Raw genomic sequence first — 18,749 nt, 5'->3', positions numbered from 1 at the left:
GTAGCTGCATTGCAATGCAGGGAGGCTGAAATACTGTTCTCTTTTTAGCTTGTACCCTGCAACTTGTGATGTTATCTCTCTGGCTTCCTACATTCCAGGCAGAAACTTGCTTTGACAGATGTGCAAAAGCACATGGCAGAGGTTCCACCAAAAGAATTCCAGAATCGTGGATCGCTTCGGTACCAGTTTGGCAGCGAATTGCTTCAGCTCCCTGTCCACTTATTCAGAATAAAAGATGTGGAAAGCCAGGTAAAGTTCATCCACTGGACAGACTCTTTGTTGGAGGTTGGAGTCCTTGCATGTGGAAGACAAGGCATGTAAACTTTGTGCGATTTAATCTTCCTGCAGATAGAGGAAAGCCTGCAAGAACTGGTAGAGACCACATCTGAAAAGCTTCCCAGCGATGCACCAGCAAAAGCCCTCAAGCTTCTGCACCTCTTTCGTGCAGCAAATGAGGAGAATTATGAGTCAGTGTGGAAGCAGTTCTCCAGTCGGCCAGTGTACAGGTACAAGCAATACAAGTCGTGATGCTTCTGCTGACAAACTCTGTTGGAGACCATCTGGAATGACCATGTTAACATGCAGATGTGGAAAACGGACCTTGCCTTTCCCATTGCAGGCGCTACATTTTGGATATCATTCCTGCAGTTGCCAGTCACCGTGCACTCAGGTTCTTGAGGCATAAAATGGAAAAGCAAGAGCTCACCAACTGGGAAGCAGCTCAGATGGTGCTTGTGGCTCTGCACTCTAGCCCACCAACTCAGGATGTGATGGAGGAAGCGACGGTAGGATTTGCTCAACACTCTCAAATCGCTCACTATTGATTTTGGCATCTGTCCTATTTATTCCTTTTACAAGATTGTGAAGGCTTTGATAATATAAAGGGTTTATATCCCCTAGTGAGGTTCAAAGGACTTTATTTCCTGTCTGTCTTAAGGGAAGGAGAATGCAAATCAAAAGGACAAAAATGAATCCAGAAAAATACCTCTCAGTGACAGAGGTTATTTCTGCAAACAGTGGTTTCCAGCCTCCCTTTGTGCAAATGTACTTTACAGTTACATCAGATTAGATCTCTGAGTGTGTACAAAGACTAGGGAGTAAGAAATAACTATTTGTTTTATCCTGTATTTGTCCTGATTGACCTAGCAGGATGGGTATCAACTGGAGAAGATCTAATGAAAATAAGGGAATTGTGCCAACGTGGAGGAGAAAGTCTAATGATTTTTACAGTTTTTTTCCATTTCTGCAGGGTATAATTCTAGTCTCAGTTGCAGGAACTTATTTCTGCCTATCCTAGGTAAAGACTATGTATCTCAGACAAGAGTTTTGCCCTCTGTGAAAGCTGTGACAACCTGACTGTTACTGTGCTGTAATGCTCTGCTTCCCACCCAAGGAAGCAGTGGGCTGATGCCTCCTGTCAGCTCCTACATTTATATAAAATATTCCTGTCTGCCCAAAGTACTGAGATCCATTCACAATGTATCTCAAGTATTTTGTACCTATAGCTGAGGCAATTACAAAACAATGATGAATGTTTCTCGCATAAAGCGTGTTTTTCCATTCCAGAACTGATTTCCTCCCTTTGGATTACAGTCTATGCCAAATTTAAATCTGAAACACTATAAAAATGAAAGGTCTGCCTTCCAGATGTTAGTTGGAATTACTTTACAATTGCATTTTCAAATATAGTAATATCCACTGATTAGCTATAAATCCATCAATCAAAAAATATCAAAACCTTGGTTTTGGCAGAAACATTTTTTCTAACGTTGTTGCTCTTCACTAATGGTGTTAACAAACAACTGCTTTCTCTCCAGCTCATTGTGAAAAAACATTGCCCACGCTCACCCACTATACTTGGAAAGTTTTGCTACCTCAGTTACGCGTCACTCTGCCACAAACAGTGCTCTTCATCAGACTCCTGCTCTGAATGTCTCCAGGTAACTGCATTGTTTATTGTTTAGAAGAAAAACTAAGCCTTGACTTCTTTCTTCATTATTCAGAAACCTGTATTTCACTTCACTGCAGTGTTTCCTTTGGGGAAAGGAGCCCCAGTTTGTTAAATACCATATCTTTATCTTTAGATTAACACATGAAAGAGAGTGAGAGGAAGAAGCATGTAATTCATAGCACTTTCTATCTGAGTATCTCTGAGTGTTTTATTGCCAATTATTAATGAAGTCCCATGGCACTGCTCTGAAACACTTTAAATATAGGGACTTACATATACTTATAAATAAACTAAATGACACGAAAGCCCAGGAGCTTGCCCACTCATGTAGCCTGGCCATTTTTCAGCCAGAAGAAGAGCCCAGTCATCCACACAGGCTATAAGATTTTAATAATAGTAGTATCCTCCCTGTTTGACCCTGTTTTTAAACAGCAGGCCTGAAAACAATTTAAATAGATAGTAAATAACATTTCCGCATTTTAGAGATGCATGCCATGATTTACAGAGGTTGGCCACCCAGACCGTGATACAGAAGGAAAGACAAATAGGTGTTTTCAATCTTCAACACTGGTCATTCCACCACCCCAGTAAGACCAGGGTGTTCCAAATACATCATGTGCCTGCCATTATTTTTTTCCTGCAGTACACATGCATGGCTGACATTCCTACATGTATCTCCTGCATTTCTACTGCCCCAATGCCCTTGAGCTAATTAAATCTAAGCCCAATGCCAGGGAATGAAAGTTCTTTCCCAAAGCAAATTATTGTATAGGCTTATTCAATGCATTTCAAATGACCATTCATTCAATTAGCAATATCAGATGGACTGTTTTCGCACCATCAGTGGATCCCAAATGTGATATTTTATAGCATTGGAAATTATTCTGCAACAGTTCAGGGTTTCTTCTTTAGAGCCATTTTTTAGCATTGAAAAAGAGTTTTCTATTAGGATTTAGTTTTTTTCTCATATTCAGCCTTCAGACAACTATTTTTAATTTTGCCACATAAATGTGTGATCCAGTTGGTTACAACAAAGTCTGTAAAATGACTTGATGAACACACTGTCAGCTACTAATCCACAATAAAAAGTGGCTGTCACAGCTGAAGTTAGGGGCACCACCACTAGCCATATATTCAGGAATCTTATTTAATGGTCTGAAGAATTTAACTGTATCTGCATTTTTGCACCTGCCTTCAACCATTGGAGATATTCAAATAGCATTATTGCAGGGTGCCCAGCTCACCCTGAAAGGCAGTGGGAAGTAGTTCCTAGCTATTATTTTTTCCTTTAAAAATCTTGCTTGATAACTTTAAGGCATATTGATGAGGAAGTTGTTCATTGCAGCTTTCTTGGATAGGCTTGTTCTATGAATAAAATGTCATATTCATGAGGACAAAAAGAATTTGAAAATATTTAAAATAAATGAATTGAACAAACTGAAATTATCAAAGTCAAACCTCAGAATAGGGGATGGGATGTAGATAAGAGTTAGAATTGAACTCAACAGAAGATTTATTTTCTTTTTTCAGCTACTTCATGGCTTTGCAGGAGAGGCACTGAGCAAGGCTAACACAGAAGAAATTTCCCTGGCTTTGAAAGCTCTTGGGAATGTAGGACATCCAGCCAGCATCAAGCACATCAAGAAATTTTTGCCAGTATATGCAGCCAGTGCCTCAGATCTGCCACTCAAGGTTCATGCAACTGCTGTGATAGCCCTGAAAAACATAGGAAAGAAAGACCCCAAAATGGTAAGGACACAAAGCTGCCTCCTTTCACTTATGACAACCCAACATAAGGCTGCTAATTGATGATGGGAGATGGGGGAAAGCATACCTTTTATTTCTTTTCTTTTAAAAAAAAAAAATAATATCCATAATAAGTGTATTTTTTAATACCTAACCATTAATTGACGTTTTATTCTTTTTTGACATTAACCTAGTATTTCAGACTGCAACAAAAATCCCACTTAAAGGGTACATTCATTACCCTATTGTTGAAGAAAAATCAGTATTTCCACTGCAAACCTTTATTTTCCAAGGACATCAGACAGAAAGCTAAATTATTGACCAGAATGTGTTTAGTGCCTCTTCAACTTTGGTATGTGAGAGAACCACAAAACAAGGTTTTCAGAGAATTGACATTTAATACTGAGTGTCACATCTAATCATAATTCAAGACCAGATCTTATTGTAAATATATACTAGAGGTTTGCATCCTAATTACGAATTTACAGACATTGTGTGTGTTTAAGTCATAAACAGAACATTTAATAAATGTGACTTTGTCCCTGAACAGGATAATGATTAGATATCACGTACAATGATTACACAGACATCCTCACATCCACCACACACATCACTTTACAATCATTTTCACCTTAAAGCAATCTGCTTCTAAAGGGAAACAGCATTTTCAAGATTTTTTCCTAATTAGTGCATTTTTTGTTTTATATAAGACTATTCTTAATAGAAACAGTAAAATAAAAGCTTTCTTTAACTATTCTCCTACTAATCTGTATCAGTTTTTCCATTACACTCATTTTTTGCATGTGACTCCCAGTTTGAGTGCATATATTGATCCACAGACAATAGTGTGCCAGGGTATGCTTTTAAGCAAAAGAATAGAGAAACAATTTACTAGAGTGCAGGAGCTAGATGGGAAAAAGCAGAGGGGGAGGAAAAACCAGCAAGGCTAGGAGTTAAGCTATTTGCTGGAGAAGAAAAAAGCCAGTTTGGTGTTTGACAACAATGCTGTGTCTCTGTTTGCCCTTTGACCCTGCTTTCTACATGTGACCCAGGCCACCCCTATTCTATGCATTTTCTTTGGACAAAATTGATCTGGGGCAAGTTAATGCCTGTGGTCAGATTTTTCATTGTTCATAGAACCAGTTTAATGCCTGGTCTGCAGCAAGCTGCACACCTACGTTTGTGTTAAACAGAATTAATACACAGTCTGTCTCTTTTACTGTTTAATTTGAAAAGATAGTTACATTTAGAAAGCGGCCACTGCATCATTTCACCTTGGTATTTGATAATCAACCTATGCAAATTAACAAAACCAGTCAGGGTATTTTCAAAGTTTGTTAAAGTTTTCTGGATCAGCCTTGTGGTTGGAGCACGTGGGCGTGCGCCGGGTGGGCAGGATAGGGCTGTGCAGGGAGGTGCCAGAACGGCCTAAACCATCCACATCCATTCTGAAGTTGAAAGGAAAAGCTTCAGTGCAGTTCATGGAAATTGGAAAGGTTGCAGTACAAAACTAGTCTGGATACTGAATATTGCCAGGGTTAACCAACACGCTGGTCACAAGTAGTGGTGTGGAAATTACACTTGTATAAACTGCCTACACAACAGTGACATTTCTGGTTTGTTTTTTTTCTAGTAGAAAGGGCTCCACAAGATCAAATTATTAGAAATAAGGCATACCATTATGGGTAGGGATAACTGATCACTGAAACCACTTCTCAGGTATGTCATGGATCCATTAAATCTCTTTTATCTAGAGTAGTTATGCTATAGATATATTTTGCTATAGCTCAAAAAGGGGTAATATATTTGATGTAGAAGTTATCCAGTGAAGTTACTTGGCCTTGAGTGTTTTGGAAGTCAGACTATGTTACCATAATGTCCCTTTCAGCCTTCAGACTATGAAACCAAGAACACTGTTGCCATAATAATTAAATAATACTTTTTTTTTACTGCACTAGTGATGAAGAGATCATTCACAGATGATGAACAGTTTCTAGCAAAATGTGCAAACATACTGTAAATTTTAGTATATCTATTGTTTTCAGGTCCAGGCTATTACCCTTGAGATTTTCCTGAATCACAAAATTCATCCTCGGCTCCGAATGTTAGCTGCAGTGGTCTTGCTTGAAACCAAGCCAGGTCTTCCAATACTGATGACATTAGCTGATGCTGTGCTTAAGGAACCTAGCATGCAAGTGGCAAGTTTCATCTACTCCCACCTGAGGGCACTGGGCAGAAGCACAGCTCCAGATCTTCAAGTGACGTAAGGATAATCTGGATTCCCTCCTAGATGAAAAACTTGTTGCAAACTAATTAAGGTGTTCATATGCTCACTAATTTTTTTCCAGGGCATCTGCCTGCAGAATGGCTATCAGATTATTAAGTCCCAAATTTGACCGATCTGGATATCAGTTCAGCAAAGTTTTCCGCTTCAGTGTGTTTGATGGTAAGATTCAGAATATTTTGTAGAGAAGTATATGCAAGTTAAGTGTGAAAAAAATCATACATTATGAGAACTGAATTCTCCAGTCCAGCTGGTTAGCTGCATGGTTTTTCTCCATATTTTTTTTTATGTTCAGTGAAAAAAAAAAAGTAAAATCTCAGGTTCTCCATTTAGAGAACATTTAGGTCCCTGTGTGCTTTGCATTGTACACTGCCAGCATGCAATTACCAGAGGGCTTCTGGGGCTCTAACTCTCCATTTTCATTAGCTGGTGAGGCACATGCTCCTATATCAAACACCGTAATCTCAGTGGTGCTTAAGAATTTCACACCATTGTTCAGCACCAAACAAACAGAAGGGACCTAAATTACTACTGAAGTGGATTAATTTCTACCGGTGCTGAACACCTATAACCCTTGCTGAATTCAAATGTGATGCTAAATACTCTTCACCCCAATAGTAGTGCCCAGTGAAACAGCAAACTGAAAACATTCAGATGTGACAATTTGTTACACCCACGAGCAGCTAACTCAGGATTTTTCTCACATCTTCCTACTGGGATTCTTCTCTGGAATGAGCAGAACTATGCATGGGATCTGGAGGCAGACCAGTTACATAATGGAAGTTGCATATAAAAATGTAACAGAGCAGGGAGGATCAGATTAGGAGATAGCTCTTGCTGGGCCAAATTGTAGCTATTTCCATTTCCATGTATGTAATTTTTCTCAGTGGAGATTTTTTAAGCAACTTTCCTATGTAAATGACCATGACAGCCTCAGTGTTTTGGCATAGGTAGCTGTCAGACTAGGGAGATTATATCTACAAACACAGTCTACTTACACATGCTGTTTTTCTAGGAGGACTTGGATGTTTTTAGCACTTTTGTTTTTCACTGGCACATGTAAAGATTCTTTTCAAAGGAATAAATAGAAAAACAGACTGAAAAATCTGAAACTCACAGCACTAAGTGTAAAAATACTTTTGTCTTCTGTTTGGAGGAGGGTAGTGGTTTCAAATATTTTTGTAGATCTTATTGTTTCCCTGCACCTGCTTCATGGTTTTAACATGACCATTTAATCTTCTCTATAATAAAAATAAATATAATACATACCACAACAACCACAGTAATATACAATACACATGCTTGCTTCCTCAGAGATGGAGATACAGAGTCACCAAAGAAAGACAGTCACTAATAGACACAGTGTGAACTTTTTTACCATTTAAAATGCATTCAGGACGATACAAACTGTCCAGTAATATGCAGATATGTGCTTCTAGTTTTGGGTGCTCATTTTGTCCTCTTCTTTTTGCCTTTAAAATGAAGTTATCTGAATTTTCACACAGCGAGAAAGAAGGGTGCAATACCACATAACAGTGGCTGGCAGAGAGCTAGGTAAAATTAATTACTTTGTTCTGGCTCTAACCTGGAAATGCAGCACATCATTAAATCACTGTTACTTCTTGGTGAAGACCAGCATCAGATATTTGTTTACCATGCATAATATTTAAACCTCTCACCCTGAAGAATAACAAACAAGAACCTTTTCTCACACATGCTAATCTTAAACTTGGATAACTCAGTTAGCTAAATGAATTCAATCCTCTGTTATAGAGTGATGTGGGTAGAGGATCCATCCCCTAGCTTTCTGATTTGATTTGTTACCACTAGCCACAGGTGAAATGTGTTTCAGTGAGTCCATTCTAGAGGAGTAACCATAGTGATGGCTGTAATGCAGTACCTATTTCTTTGCTAAAAAACAAAACTGTGCCCTCAGCATCACAGATTTTTGTGTTGCTAGATGCTTAATTTTTAATGACAGCAATCAGCTGACTCTATCTCTAATCTGGAATATGTCACACATGGCCACCACAAATAGTGCTTCGTGCTTTACACACCACTACTGAAATTAAAGGCATGATCCAGGTTCTGCTCAGTGTGAGAAGTGACAGAATCTAAATCTCACTATGCACAGTGTGATATAAATAAATATGGTGCTGTTGTTCATAGGTACCAAAGGCTGCTTGCTTTGATCACCAATTTTTCTTTCCCTCTTCCTTGGAGCAAGACATTTAGTCAGATATACTCAGGTGCCATCACACTCTCATAGTGAAGTGGCTACAGTGCGTCATCTGACTGTGTCAGTAGGATTTTTCTTTGGTAAATATTTTCTTAGAGCATTAGCACTGTGTGATGTCTGAGGTATGGAAAATTTCTCTATTCTCTTCAAGTCAACAAATCTCTATAATCATTTATGAGCAATACTTACTAAGTATCAGTAAGCACCAAAAAAAAATAAATAAATCCTTAACAAGTTCACTGAAAGTACCATGTCTCATTCTAGTGCCCAGTCCACATAACACCTAGGACTGTTCTGGCTAAGCTCACTGACAGAAAAATCAGTCTTTACATTTCCAAGTCTCAAGTGAGTTTATTAGTAATGTCCCACCATGTCATTACTTTGCTTTTTATTTTCTATAGGAGTAACAGTAAAATGTCAGCTTCTGGTGTGTCTCCTTGCTACTTGCTGAAGGTTCTCCACTGATTCTTCTGACATCAGTGGGGTGGCATTCATACCTGTACTTTGGTTGTAGGAACCGTTACTGAACCATCTATGTTGTAGGCAGATGGTGCCTAGTACTTTGTGTAGTACCAGAGCTTCATACAACAAAACAGTGAAGGTGATGTAGTGAAATGCCAGTTCATACAGATTTAGTAGATTAGGAGAGTTGCTTTTCCAACAGTTTCTAAAATACGTGACTAGTTGGAATCTGTCCTGAGAAGTTAGAAATCAAAATTACTCCCAGTAATTTGATGCAAAACAGCTTCACGTGAGAAGTACACAAGGGTAAAGGACCTCCAAGACCTCTGTCTACATACACAGGTTTAGAAGAGAATGGGAAAAAGTTAACTCACAAGTGAGGTGTTACTTGAAACACAGAGAGCAGTGGTGAAGTAGTAACATGGGCATGATAATAATAGTAACAGGTACTGAAATTATTGGTCTAGATCTTTCAGGACTCTGCAATTATCCTGGCTGTGCTGGATCTCAAAAGCTGATTTCTGGTGGTGCTGGGATTTAATCAGTATATGGTCTAATATGAGAACATGAGAAATTTAGCAGAGTGACTCGTAAAATACTTCCCTGTCGTCCAACTAGGGTAGGAAGAGAAGAGAGAGGAGGGCCTCAAGAAAGGAAGCACAACAGAAAAGCCTATATAACATCAGCCTTCTTCCTCTTGAAACCTGAGGAAACTTAGAAAAGCCTTAGGATTGCTTTGACCCAGAAAACAGGACTGCACAGACCTATGCCAAGATTGGGAAGATTACATGACTGTGCTCTGCATTGATTATCTGCATGTAAGAACATTATAGTTGATAAATCTAAAGTAGAGAAAATAAATAGACACAATTTATGGTGCTCAAGGTTCACTCAACAGTTAACAGATTAGTGAATTTCATGTGAGGAGTTACAGCATTTGGAATTAGATATATTAAATTGCTTCCAAGTCATTTGAGAGACAAATCTACACCTCACCATCTGTCCTTATAGAACATCTATATCACTTACCCTAAACTATTAGCAAAGAATGGCAAATTTGTTTTCATTTCTGATCCCTTTTGTCAAGTTGCCCTAAATGATGTCTCATAAAAGCATTTCATAAGCTGACGTTACAGAATCTGACCGGATGTAAATGACATAGCAGAACCAATTAGAAAAACAGCCTAACCACCATGAAATGAGCAGGGGGCTTCTAATTTTTTTTAGTTCAAAAATGCAAACTATTCTCTTAATGACTTTTATAATGTCAGCTTTATAGCTGGGTTTTCTGGCCTTTCATACCTATCATGCTGTATCTGTTGAATTATGCAATTAGTAAATTGATTCAGTCTGCACACTGTGGCTTTAAAAACTAACTATGCTGTGTGTTATTGCTTGTTTACCTTCAGAGTTCCTTATGAGTGGATTGGCAGCCAAATATTTGGTACTGAATAATGCAGGGAGTTTAATTCCAACGATGGCAATGTCCCAGCTGCGAACACATTTCCTTGGAAGAGTGGCTGATCCTTTGGAGGTAACAGGGTCTACCTGCAGTTTGCCCTCTCATCCCTTCTTATGACCATCATTCAACTGGCATTTACACTTTATTTCTCCCACAGGTAGGAATAACAATTGAAGGACTGCAGGAGATGTTTGCTAAGGGTTACTCTCCTGACAGGGACTGGGAGACTGACTACAACTTCAAGGAAATCCTGAAAAAGGTAAATTATTGGGAAAAATAAAATCTCTAAGGTATTGCTTCCCCAAATGTTATGAAGAATCAAACTTTCTTCCTCTTCTTATGCAGCTTTCTGACTGGAAGGCATTTTCCAGTGACAAACCTTTTGCATCAGGATACCTGAAGATGTTTGGCCAAGAGTTGTTCTTTGGTGGACTTGATAAAAACGCCATCCAAAATGCATTGCAGGTATCATTTTGAAAACACCACCACCCAAGCATCAAAAGCTTTAAAATACCGTTTCTTTCACACATTCTCTCCCTCTTTTTAACTTTTTATTCAAGAGAGTTTTTGTGTTTCCTATTAATCAAGGCACACAGCATCAAGCTTTGAGCAGGATTAGCTATAATAATTGCTGGCAGACTTTTCCGTGATGCACAGTTAATGGCATGGATCACAATATTCGAGTTCTACTTATTTTGACAAGTTGAACTCTGTAATTGCAGGTGTGGTACGGACCTGATGAAAAAATCCCTTCAATAAAGAGAATCATCAGTAGCCTTCAAAGCGGTGTAGGGAGGCAGTGGACCAAGGCTTTACTGTCTTCCGAGATCCGCCGCATTGTGCCCACCTGCGCTGGGTTCCCGACAGAGACCAGCTTCTACTACTCTTCTATCACAAAACTGGCAGGAAATAGTAATGTATTTCAAGACTTGAGTGATACAAACATGCTTGTTGGGAATAGGAGATTTTTAACACTTTTTTTTCTTTCTCTGTAATAGTGCAAGCACAGATTACACCTTCTCCAAAGTCTGATTTCAGATTGACTGAGTTACTAAATGCCAACATTAGGCTACGGTCTAAGATGAGTTTAAGGTAAATATATAGCATATGATAAAAGAATTACAATTCCATGTGACAGATTAGATAAAAATTCAACAGCTCTTTGCTGTCTGAATGTAATTTTACCCTCATTCTACCTTTTCAGCATGGCTAAGGAGATGACCTTTGTAATGGGGATCAATACACACATGATCCAGGCAGGGTTGGAAGCACGCACTAAAATGAATGCTCATGTACCTGTGAATGTTGTTGCTGCTGTTCAAATGAAGGAAAAAAATATCAAAATTGAGATTCCACCATGTAAAGATGAGACTGGCGTAATTACTGTAAGGTAAGATATAGCAATTATCTTCCTATGTAGCAATGCAGAGTCTTTCCAAATTAGCTTCCTGGTCTAGTGGAAGGTGTCCCTCTCCATGGCAGGGGAGTTGGAACTAGTTTATCTTTATGGTTTCTTCCAACCTAAACCATTCCATGAAATAAAAGAACATTTGCTTAGGGATCTTGTCTTTGACTGACAGCTTGGGTAACTGGCAATGATTGGCATAGTTTGTTTATTGTACAGGAAGTGACATATAACCAAGCTTTGCTTGAAAACATGCATTGCATTCTGTGGTCTTCACCTGAAAAACCTCTTTAGGAGCATTTCTTTATTGTTGAGACCCATAAATTATTTGAAATATAAACAGCATAAAATTTCTGTTCTAACATGTATATTTGGACTGGAGACACTAGGGAAGATACAAGCCAGCTGAATCCTATCAGTTATAACAGATAACCCATATATATTTTCATTTGATGTCTTGAAGCATAAAGGATTTGGTGTTTCTTGTGTTTCTACCTTGTTTCCCTGTGGCTGCCATTTGGTTTTCTTGCCTGTTAGGTCTACTTGATTTATTATCAATGCATACAGTTACAATACACTCTGGAAAACTGTTGTAGCCAGATGCCAAACAAATGAAAACTGATGGAAATACAAGAACAAAGAGAGGGAGGAAACAGAAAGAGTATGTCCAAGGAATCAAAGCAGTAGACCAAAGCTTAGAAAACCTTCACACACATACATGAAAAATACTGAAAAAGACAAGCTGAAAATACATCACAAAGGAAAAAGCATCACTGAGTAGAGAAATCAGCTATTATACAATTCACAGAAATGTTAACAAGTTTCTACTCAAGGAATACAGCCGTAACAAAACAGCTCAGTTGCTTGATCCAGCTGCAATTAGCATTCGTGGCTGCTGGCCCAGAGAAGCTCTGCAGGTCTCCTTAGTTTAGCCACCAGTTAGGCTAATCATTATTCTCCCTTGCCCTTCAGTGGTCACAGACCGTCCTAGTAGGTGTTCAACATCACATCCTCCTCCCTAAGATCATTCCTTCACTCCATCAAATGTGATTATAATCAGGTTCTCCGTGCAGAGGAAGGAGGGCTATGGCAGTTCATAGGGCATCAGTTAGCTGCATGTGAGCTGCTGGAACACCACAGCCCAAAAGTTTTGTTCAGTTTCATCTGAAACTGAACAGGACAGTCTGCTCCCAAGGTCATCAGGGAGAGCAGGCACCTGCTGTCACTAGCTCATACAGTTGGAGAGGGTGAGGCAGATACCAATGAACTCAATAAGGATGCTGAACTGAAATGAGAATGTCGGTCAGTGACATGGAGTTTAGAGCCTCAGGCAGAGCTACAAATGTTAGGAGAAAGATCCTCCGTACAAAGCCAAATAAAGAAATGTTTTCCTCCTTTGACTTAAGGGAAAACCAAATCAGACACAAAAAAGGGTTAAATGCATAGTCAGAAAGCATAAAAGAAAGTCAGTATTAGAGGCAGGGGACTGAAGTGGAGTAGTCCATGAGTTCCAGCCCAAGCCCTGCTCTAGACCTGGCAGCGTTATCATTTATAAAGTGGTCAGTCTGAAATAGCTCTAAAATGCCAAATATATGAGAAAGCTAATGCTCACTAGCTAACTTTTAGCACCATCAATTTTTCCCCAAAAAGCATTCCTGTTCACTGTTACAAAACAAATGGTGAGTGGAAACTGCACAGAGCAATGAAACAGCAATGAGAACAAGTGAAGGCAAAGCAATAACTAGAGAATGTAACATTGAACCATATCAGTGAGGAGGTGAAAAACCAAGCAAAGTAAAATTGTAAAGGTATGAAGAGAAATAAGCCAGCGTGATAGAGAGGATACACATATATAGTATATAGAACAAGCAAAAAAATTTTAGTTTAACATAGCCTTTCTCCTCCTTTTGCATAGATCCGTCAAGGAATAAGGAACCCATTTAATTCAACATTTTAGAGATATTCTGACACCTTCCCTTGTTAGCTTTAAATGCCTCTAATGAAATTATTCTGGAAATCTTTGCTCTTTCATTTTTTTGTGAGCTCTCTTAAAAATATTTTAATATTTGGCACGTTTTCTTGATGGTCAGTGGATTACTTTCTATACAAGTATGTCATTAAAGCTGGTCAGGATGTGATATTATTTTCCCCTCCATCTCTCACACTCAGACACAGGAAACAGTCTCCAATAACATTAAGTTCAGTTATATCCAACATGCTATACAGGTTATAGCCTGTCACAGCTGTGGGATTTATATAAATCTTCAGAAGGCAAAGAGAAACTCAGGTGAGCAAATGGAGTTAAAAATAATGAAACTTTTGGTGATAGTGAGATTGCATTCCCAAGACAAATCAGCACATTACAGACTAAACATTCTTTATAGAAAAAATCAAAGCAAAATAATTAATCATATCACGGAGAGAATATATAGCATATGTTCCAATTCAATTTTATCAAAGTTAAATTTAATTAAAAATAATAGTTATTTTTAAGGCTCTTTTAACATAATTATTTGTTATGCTACAGATGGCTGCTTAAACATGCTTTTAAACAAAATTTACAGGAAGAAGCAAAAATAAAATAAATTTCAGGGGAAAATTAGAGCCGTGTGATTAAAGTATAAATATGGAGAGCTGCCAGAGAATGCACTTTGCAAATATATCACATATCCATAATGAGAGGCTACTGAAGTATATACATAGTCTTGAACACAGCTTCTATCATAGGACTTTTTTCCTTGTTTTAACTGTAAGATAAGCAGAAATTGCTTCATGTGGGCAACTTATAAGATAAATTACAGAATTACAACTCTGTATAGACAACATGTAACAGAAAATACAGAAGAGCCAGCATACACTGTGAGCTTGCAAAGCAGCATGGTGTGTTTGGGGACAGAGGAGGGAAATGACCAGCATTCCAGATCTCTGTTTTTATAACACCTTTGCACCATGGTCAGAAAACTTGTGTGTAGGAAAGGCAGAAATTTGTGTTTCACCACAGTGGAAAGACAGCTAACCATCTGGCTGGAGGATTGTCTCTTGCTTCTCACTTATTTAGATACAATGTCATGCTTTAAAACCTGGGAAAATATTTTTTTGTTGATTTACTTTGTTTTAAACAGACATTGAGCTCATGTGTGTAAGGCCATAGTCGCTGAAACATCAGTGGGCCTAACACAGCTGAATTGCTTGACCCTTACCCCTGCAGTGAATTTGGCTTATACTATAGCACAGCTTCTTCCCTCATCCAAAAAATACACTAATACATATTGGAAAATCTCCCTTTTATTTTTCCTCCCTTGTGTGGGATCTGAGAGAATAGATTCTTTCATACCATAGCTTTAGGCCTTCTTTGTGGCTGTTTTTCTTGTTAAAGCACCAGAGCTGGCTCTTGTAGCCTATTTTTACTATGCCGTGTGATTCTGCAGACATTGACATGTGTCACCTGTGATGCAGCTACATTTGTCGGCTCTCTGTGCTCAACAGGGAGGAATCGATCCTCCACTGTCGTTAGGTGGCAGAAGTAGACTATTGGCACAAAAAATACTAAAAAAAAAAACATGGCAAAGAAACCCCAGGGCTTTCTGCTTGGAGACCCAGCCTGCAGTTCAGTGGTCATTTGAATTATTGAATAAGATTAAAATAAAAGCCATTTCCCTTTTTGTCCCTTTACCCAGATGAGCCATCTGAAATGCAAGATGATTTGTATTTTCTTTTATCCCCTCAGCTTGTTAGGGAGAATATTTTATTTCAGATTCCATTCTTCAAGGTTCTCCTATCACCCAGCGTGGAGCATTGCTGTCATGTCCTTATCTAAAAAAAGAGAGAGACGGAAAAGAAAACAAAGCCCACAAGTGACACACATTTTATTGAGGTGTTCCACATGAAGTGCAATTGTGTGCTTTACAGTGCACACAGCACGGTAGGAGCCTTCAAGAGAAAGAGAGGGCTATTAAATGAATACAAATTCATCTTTCAAATAGGTTAGATTGGAATTGCTCAGGTTAGTACATTGTGGACCATATTAAAATAGAGACCATTTTGCAGATCATCTTTCCATTCATTGTCACAAAGGCACCTCCAATGGCAGACCACAAAAGCCTCAGGGCAAGCAGATCAACTTCATCCTTCAGAAACAGCACGTGGGGAATTTTGAGCTGGATGTTAATGCTGCTAAATGGCTAATAAGGTAGAGCTGGCACAATGTTATTAGCTGAGGGAAATAGTTTTTCATCTCCCCAAAGTGTTCAAGATGTTTCTCTGACCCAAAACAAAACTCAGTTATCACAGCACTCTAACAACCTCCATGAAGAACATGGGGAATGGAGCCAGGGGGTCAGGATGTTTAGCCATGAGAGTTTCAGTCTCATGCTGCACCTTATGTCACTCATCCTGGATCCTGACTAGTACTGTCATTGTCCGCAACACTGGAAACAATGTACTGAACATGTTTCTGTAAATAGGCTCTTAACTTTCCTACACATATTGCTGTGATGTCTTGCCAAGCCATGGGTACCAGTGAATTTAGATCAAATTGAAGACATTTAACTGGACTATTTCAGGCTCCTTTCTTTCGTTCTACTTTAACAAAAATTGCACAGCAAACAGCATTCAGTAGCCACCATATTGTTTTTTGAAGTTATGGCACTATTCTCCGAAATATAATGTTGAAGTAAGAACTAAGTTTAGCAGTGAACACACAGAAGATGAATTAAAAAACTTAAAAGTCCAGATATAGTCCAGAAATAGGACACTCAAAAATTTAAGAATATAATCCACAGGCATCTTAGTAAGTGTTTGTCAAGGTGTTAGGCATAGAGAGTTCCTATCAACTGCAATGGTTTTAACCTGTAAGTAGGATTCTAAAGCCTAAATGAGCTGCCCTTGAGATTGGTCCATGTCTTTATTCACTCTTAGCAGTCCTTGAAAAATACAACTAACTTGAAAGATGCTGTAAATATCTATGAAGCGATTTGCAAGGTATGATGCTTGTTGCAGAATACATGTTACAAGGCATAATTCAAGTCTTTTCCTCAGCAGTGCTTTATCAAGACAGGTTTCCTCTCATGTTTATTCTGCAGGTCTAAGACATTTGCTGTTACACGAAATATTGGGGATTTGCCTGCTAATAAGATGACTCCAGTTCTTCTACCTGAAGCAGTGCCTGACATAATGAAGATGTCCTTCGATTCAAACTCTGCACCAGGCGAGATTGATAACATCAGGGTAAATGATGTAGTGTCTGGTTATTCTGTTTTGGGCTTTTAATCAGTGGGAGATTATATCTTTTCTCCATAGGAAAATGTACAATTCATCTCTGACCAATATTGCTTCACTGAAAATAAGTCAGGTTCAATCTAATAACACAAATAGCCCAATAGTAACATTATTTTAAAGTCTGGAGTGTAATATATCAGACATGCAACACTTTTTCAAAAGTGAAAGCATTCTCTTTGGTAATTAATTTTACACTGCCATCTACAGGATAGGCCCATAATCTTTAAAATACTTTGCAACCGTTATGCAAGCATCACATTCCTGGGCAGTCAGAAATGTTCCACGAGGCTCTCCGTTGCTCAACTGGTAGAGCCAAATTTAATACTTACAAGCATCCTGAATCAAAGGTGAATGGCAGTTTGTGTGTCAAGTCAAATGACTTCCTGAGCTACAGTTTTCCGTAAAAGTAAGCACAGGCTCTTTATGATAGCCAGTGTTTTGAAGGCCTCACCGTGCCAATTCATTCAGTGAAACACTGACAGAGGTGAAGAATACACTATTCTGTTCTGGTTTCGTTGTTGTCCTGTGACTCTGAAAGTTTTTCAGATAAAATAAGAGACAAACAGAGGATGAGTAAGGCACTTTCCTATGGAGAAATCAATAGGCAAACATACAGTCAGTGGGAGCAGTTTCCAATATCCTGGAAGCAAAGTTCTTCTGCTTTGTCACTCTGTGCTACCCTTCCTGAAAACTCTGCCCTTCACAGTTATTCTTAAATGAACAGCAACTGAAAAATGGCTCCACTAACTGGAGTATTTTCCAGTATCATTAGAATTTCTTTTGGAAAGAGAACTCTAGCACTAAAATTCTGGTTTTACAGGGGGGGTTATGCAAGTTTTTAATCTTGTGAGACATGATAAACTGAGTAAAAAATTAATTGCAAACCTGTATTACGTGTGAAATGAAAGCTTTAAGTGTCTTTAGTTATTTGCTTCTTTGCTCCAGGAAATCTTAGTTTTCATTTCATGGATTTCATTCTAATTTTAATTAATTTAATTTGTTCTTCTGTAAGCATTGCTTAGCACATGTAAACTGCATAGTTTTGACTGGAAATTTCTAACATTTCATGTGCTATGACCATGTAGTTTATATAGTCTCTCATTGATATCAGACCTCAACTGTCATAATTTTCTTGGACATAGATGAAGGTTCAGTGTTTGACCCAATTGGAAATGAAAAGAAAGAACTCCAGTCAGTCTAGAGCACACTCGGATTTATCAAGAACCTGTTAACACTGTCCAATACTCTGGGAAAACAAAATTAAATATTTAGAATTAATTTGTGATATAATTTTCCATTCTTATAGCCTGAAGCTCTTTCTACATTCGATAGTCTAATCGAGCCATTCAGCTGATAATTTTGTCCAATTGAAAACTAAGTTGTCCTATGTCACAGCCTTGCTATCTCAAATACACTGGTTAATTCCTCCTGTAGAATAGATGTTATAGAAACAGGACTCATAACATGCAAAGATTCCTCTCACAGTTCTATTATCTTACAGGACAGACAGTCTGCAGAAGATGTTTCTTCAGGAGATTCTCTTTCCTTTGGACACTCTTCTTCCCAAAAAGAACCCTTTGTTCAGTCCATGTGCTCCAATGCAAGTACATTTGGGTTTCAAGCGTGCATTGAGAGGAGAAGCATACATGCAGCATTTATCAAAAATGTGCCTTTTTATTACCTGGTTGGAGAGCATGCCCTCACAGTGACCCTCAAGCCTGGTAAATACAAGTGTGCACAAAAACAGAAGTAAGGGGTGGGTGGGTAGATGTGTGTGAATATACACATATATATTTGTATATGCTCATACATAACTTTAGTGTCTTAAGTACCACTGAAGCTACCATTAGACCTGCCAGCCATGCCAGCATTGGCAACAGACTGTGCTTGTGGCAGGGAAGGAGTTCTCCCCCACCTTTTTCT

At 38.5% G+C, this 18,749-nt stretch overlaps 1 protein-coding gene across 1 annotated transcript in view; it reads left to right on the top strand.

The window, feature by feature from the left end:
• LOC104396723 (vitellogenin-1-like) overlaps positions 1-18,749 on the top strand; it is a 42,856-nt gene that overhangs the window by 9,196 nt on the left and 14,911 nt on the right. The window contains exons 7-21 of the mRNA XM_010006595.1: positions 99-249; positions 349-506; positions 620-785; positions 1,818-1,940; positions 3,482-3,700; positions 5,743-5,960; positions 6,046-6,143; positions 10,092-10,216; positions 10,302-10,403; positions 10,490-10,609; positions 10,867-11,056; positions 11,143-11,236; positions 11,349-11,534; positions 16,631-16,775; positions 18,328-18,547. Of these exons, the coding sequence (XP_010004897.1) occupies positions 99-249; positions 349-506; positions 620-785; positions 1,818-1,940; positions 3,482-3,700; positions 5,743-5,960; positions 6,046-6,143; positions 10,092-10,216; positions 10,302-10,403; positions 10,490-10,609; positions 10,867-11,056; positions 11,143-11,236; positions 11,349-11,534; positions 16,631-16,775; positions 18,328-18,547 (2,315 nt within the window). The remainder of the gene's footprint in view (positions 1-98; positions 250-348; positions 507-619; positions 786-1,817; positions 1,941-3,481; positions 3,701-5,742; positions 5,961-6,045; positions 6,144-10,091; positions 10,217-10,301; positions 10,404-10,489; positions 10,610-10,866; positions 11,057-11,142; positions 11,237-11,348; positions 11,535-16,630; positions 16,776-18,327; positions 18,548-18,749) is intronic.

This window comes from Chaetura pelagica, unplaced genomic scaffold (genome assembly GCF_000747805.2).
Source record: "Chaetura pelagica isolate M959 unplaced genomic scaffold, ChaPel_1.0 scaffold69, whole genome shotgun sequence".
NCBI lineage: Eukaryota > Metazoa > Chordata > Aves > Apodiformes > Apodidae > Chaetura > Chaetura pelagica.
This window is presented reverse-complemented; position numbering and strand designations above follow the sequence as displayed.